The 5,252-nt window shown below is 47.0% G+C and overlaps 1 protein-coding gene across 1 annotated transcript; it reads left to right on the forward strand.

Moving 5' to 3' along the window:
* Positions 1–1,076: 1,076 nt before the first annotated feature.
* Positions 1,077–1,460, forward strand: LOC135527165 (acanthoscurrin-1-like). Its single transcript, XM_064955802.1, has one exon. It carries the CDS (start codon positions 1,077–1,079, stop codon positions 1,458–1,460), a length of 384 nt encoding a protein of 127 aa, XP_064811874.1.
* The last annotated feature ends 3,792 nt before the right edge of the window (positions 1,461–5,252 follow it).

Genomic DNA, 5,252 nt, shown 5'->3' on the forward strand with positions numbered 1-5,252 from the left:
GTAGAATGAAATCTGGCCTAAATACGCTACATTTTACGGTTAAAGTGAAACGAAAGATGTGATTCTAAGTTCTTCCAAGTGTTTGAGTTATTTAGCAACGAATGTTTTCATTTTTCATTTTTCTGTTGCTATGTGTGAACTCTTCTGTTCCAAGATATGCAGTAGTTTAATTAGCTAGCCAAGTCTCAAGTCTCCAAATGTTTGAAGTGAAAATCGCCCACAGAGCTCTCAACAATGACTTCAATACGTTCAATAAACAGTATAAAGACATGGCACATATTTTGCAAAATAAACTTTAAACTGAAAATAGGGCAAAACATGGAAAAGGAAATAAACAGGACAACTTTTGTCAACAATTCGACCAAAAACAACATGATTTTCAATCCTCTGTGCAAAGCTGAAAATGTTAAATCAGCGTGAGCACAGAAGTTAGTTAAAGAATAATGTGACATCCTTGGGATTAACTGGCATGTAATAGAGAGAAACACCATAGCCGCAATAAATAATCAATGAGCAAGTCCCACAGCTTCCTCCCCAGCCTGAATACTACCATCAAAAACAAAGTGTCTCCAGCCAAGAAATCACCATATCAATGGCACATGCCACAACAACGCTGGCCTCCACTTTCCTCCCCAGATCACGCTAGATAAACCCCAAATAACAGAGAAATTAACAAATGCTTGACATTTGCTCAACATCCATTATTCTGACACTTCTTCAGAATTTCAAAAGGCTGAACGCATGCTTAATCAACATTCATATTCCCCCAGCACCATATTGCAGCCTGCCTCACTGCTGATGAAAACGGCACATTAGGGCCTGATTCGAAAACGTTCAGGGACTACGGGCCGGGGGACTATGGGCCGGGGGACTACGGGCCGGGGGACTATGGGCCGGGGGACTACGGGCCGGGGGACTAGGGGCCGGGGACTAGGGGCCGGGGACTACGAGCCGGGGACTACGGGCCGGGGACTACGAGCCGGGGGACTACGGGCCGGGGGACTACGGGCCGGGGACTACGGGCCGGGGACTAGGGGCCGGGGGACTATGGGCCGGGGGACTATGGGCCGGGGACTATGGGCCGGGGGACTAGGGGCCGGGGGACTAGGGGCCGGGGGACTACGGGCCGGGGGACTACGGGCCGGGGGACTAGGGGCCGGGGGACTACGGGCCGGGGGACTACGGGCCGGGGGACTACGGGCCGGGGACTACGGGCCGGGGACTACGGGCCGGGGACTACGGGCCGGGGACTACGGGCCGGGGGACTAGGGGCCGGGGGACTACGGGCCGGGGGACTAGGGGCCGGGGGACTAGGGGCCGGGGGACTACGGGCCGGGGGACTACGGGCCGGGGGACTACGGGCCGGGGGACTACGAGCCGGGGGACTACGGGCCGGGGGACTACGGGCCGGGGGACTACGGGCCGGGGGACTACGGGCCGGGGGACTACGGGCCGGGTGACTACTGTGTGTGTGTTGGTGGGTGGACTTCACACTTTTTCACTTTAAACGTATCCAAAACAAAAGCATCTGCCGCATTCTTTTCCCCACATGACACACCCATCCACACCCTTCTCTAACTTAGAGGAGCCATGCAGAATGAGCTGAACGGGCCGTTAAAGAGGGGAGTAATCATTACATCCAAATTCATTCATAAGGTAGCACATAGGGCCAGAGGAGTCCCCCCCACTCTCTCTCTCTCCCCTCCCTCTCCCTGGGGACAAAGCGAGTGGAGGGACAGTGGTCCCCTCTGGACTGGGGGAAGCCAGGCGAGGCCTCAGAGCAGCAGCCCATCATTTCCAATTCTAATATGTTGTTGAGAGAAAGGCCTGATGTCACATTGGCTGTGTTGAGCCCTCTCCCACCCCCGTGCTGCTGCCTCCCTGGTTCTCATTGTGACCTGGGCTCAGGCAGCCAGACACTAGGCAGGAACAGGGACAGCCTGCAAGGAGGGGGGTGACGGGGGGGATTCATTTGCATGTCCCTTCATTGTAAGGGGGGGGGGGGGTAAAAGTGACAGCACTGTGTCCAATTCTTTCCCCCTCAGAACAGCCCGGGCTCTGCAGGAAAGGCCATGCTCACAGATGACTCCCAACATCTGTGTTATGCAGGCGATACAGCCAAGGGACAGCGGCCGGCACATCCCTCCCTTTCTCTAGCTTTCTCTTTTCCTCCCTCCCTACTCATATCCCAGCAGAAAGACTGACAGACGCCCTTTGGAAATTACCTTGAAATGGCCTATCACAATCATTATCGTTCGGGATTTTGATCCTCTTCCCATTGAGTCTCCTATCAAAAGCAATGACTGCTAAATGCTATTGTGCTTAAACACTTAGAACCGTGAAATATATTTTCCAATTAATTGTGCTGTAAGTGCAACTCAAAATTAGGTCAAATGTTCATTTTATGCATTTATTTTTACCATATGACATAGCATGAACTGCGTTCCCAGCCAGAACTCACATATTTAAAAAAAAATGAAATAGGATATCCATGTTTATGACATAGGCCTACATCACCAGTTCCATATTAAGATTAGGATAACTTTATTCACAGTCAATAGTTCCTGCATCTAGCTTGTCATTCATCTGCATTGAGACAGTCATGTTAATAACAAAACTGTCATGAAACCACTGATGTAAGGTAGCCTAGTCATTATACAAGCTACTTTTATATCCATCCTTAGCCTTTCAGTATTGTGATAAGTGTCCCTCTGCCTACCTGTTCCCTGTCCCTGCTGCACCCTGAATGGGCCAGTCCACCATCTCCCACCCTCCCAACCACCCACCTGCCTACATCCGGCCTGGCCAGTATTTACGCAGTGGCAGGGCTCCCACACAGTCAGAGGAGAGGGAGGGGGGGGGGGGGGGGTTGCCTGCCTGTCTGCCTGCCGTGCCTGAACGCATGCTAAGAGATGATGGATGGCCTAGTCGATATGTTATGTCTTGAGAGCCTGATTTCCTGCCAGTCCAATCACTAACCCTCCAGAGTCAGGCTCAGCTGATTGGACAAGCAGAATAATTTTGCAGGCTGTGAAAACACTACTGCGGTGCCTGTCTGTCAGGCCCGGTGACAAGACTCAGGGTTTTTAAAGAGCAGGGGCCTCCCCGTGATCGGTTACGCCGAAGGAAATAATAACAATAACTGCTAAGACTAAACAAAAGAGCCAGCAGTGCTGGGAGGACCAGCCATACAGAAATATTGGAATGAAAATGTTTGTTTTCTTTTAATTATCACCCCCAAAAAACGGTTCTTACTGGAGGGATACTGGTAGTTAGAGGTTTGGTTGAGAAACAGAAACACTAATGTTAAAGATCATATTCAGAACCTAAATAAACATTACAAAGATGCATTCCAATATGGACAAAAAGGTAGTACATATGTAGCTGAAACGCACTTTGCACATAACATATTCTGTAAAATGCTGACACGGAGAACAAAGGCAGGTAGGCTGTGCCCCCCCCCCCCTCCCCTTGGGGACCCCGGTACCTTCTTCTGGCGGTGATTAGGGCACAATGCTTGTAGGAAGCTCCAAATTCATTCGACTTTGTAAGTGACCTCGGCAGAATCTAGCGGTGTCCTGGTGGCCTTGGGGGATTACATGTGTTACATTCAATAAAGAGCTGCCCCTCAGTGTCAAGGAGAAACGCAAACACAGCCATTAACCCCCGCTTATATTTCTGAACATGCAGCCAGCTACATAAGTGGACCAGAGGAGACGCTGGCTGATTTAATGAAATTCAATGCAGAAACATTGAACAGTACTGTCTATAGATGATTTCTTACTGAGGCTGAATTTAGTAGGACATTGTGGACAACATATTTTGAAATAAATACACACTTTTTTGCACTTCATATTATAGCCTACATAATGGAATATACATATATTGCTAAATTAATTCAGTCACTCAATGTAAAAAAAAATATTAGTTTAAACACTACTATGCATGAAAACAGCAGAATTTCATTGTATTTATATTTTCTCAATAAACATGTTCTTGAACAAAATATTAGCTATTGACTTTGTCTGGACATACAGTACACTGCCTACTGGTGTGGGAGTCAACAACATGTTATGTTGCAGAGACAGACCCTCTACTGTAATTTAAAGAGCCACTGAAAAAGCAGATTGGCACGTGTGTTTTTCTGTTGCTCATTAGAAAGTCTTGGAACTGTGTTTCCTGACCAATTCCACATTTGGTTAATGATGTTTGTCCCCCACGAGACACTGTAGACCCAGAAGCATATTTCACTTCCTCAAAATCCCCAGAATGAATCTACGATAACTCAAGAAATCTGTAATAAATGTTGACGTTTAAGCATAGGATGTTTTAGTTGCATCATTTTACATCTAACTTGGTGCAGTATTTCTGTCCGTCTCATTGCGCTCTATCCAATAGCATAGACAATCACCGCAGCTGTTCACCCAATGTTAGTGGGCAAATAAATGTAAATTGCTAAATCTAAACCCAACCAATGTTTCTCGCTCAGATGAAAGTTAAGTTCCAAATGTTTCCAAAACCGTAACACATGCGAGGTGGAGGCTATTTGCGTTTAGACAGAACATTTGGCCAATGTCCGGTTATTTCCCTCACAAGGCAAAAAGAGAGGTGCAATGACCCAATGTAATTGGGGTCATGATAAGGGCTAGGATAACCCATTCATAGATGCTAACTACCTTTTAGCGCTCATTCACAATAGTTTATTCTGGTCGGGGGAGTTTTGTTCAGAGCCCTGATGCATTAAAACGCATCACTTGCTGTGCGGTTTTGGAAACATAAAGAATGCATCTTTCATATCAGTGAGAGAAATCATTTTCAAAAAACAGAAGTTTAAATTACTACACACCTATATATGTTACAACTCTTGTTTGCAGAAGACAGAGGCGGCCACCTGTGTTAATCAGCTCTCTAGCTTTCTCCGAACACCTGTGTGTAAGCATAACTGGGAATAAAGTGTAGTTACCTGGAAGCACACAGCCATGGATCGGTGAAAAACTACTCCAGTAACTGTAGCTTTTTTATTTGAAATATTATATATTGCTGATATGAAAGATAAGGGGCATATCATCATATGTTTCGAAAACCATTTCACAAGTGATGATTTATACAAAATCTTCAAACAGTGTTGGAATTGTAGTGTACACACAGCCAACCGTGGTGAAGCTAACTGCTGAAGACCCTATGGAATAGGGGTTTTGAGAGCTAGGGCTAGGATAGCCTCTACAGTAGATAAGAAGCATAAATGACTTAGC

This window comes from Oncorhynchus masou, chromosome 32, assembly GCF_036934945.1.
Source record: "Oncorhynchus masou masou isolate Uvic2021 chromosome 32, UVic_Omas_1.1, whole genome shotgun sequence".
Classification (NCBI taxonomy): domain Eukaryota; kingdom Metazoa; phylum Chordata; class Actinopteri; order Salmoniformes; family Salmonidae; genus Oncorhynchus; species Oncorhynchus masou.

Coding starts and splice junctions, on each gene's coding strand:
- LOC135527165 (XM_064955802.1), top strand. CDS start 1,077: ATGGGCCGGGGGACTAGGGGCCGGGGGACTAGGGGCCGGGGGACTACG.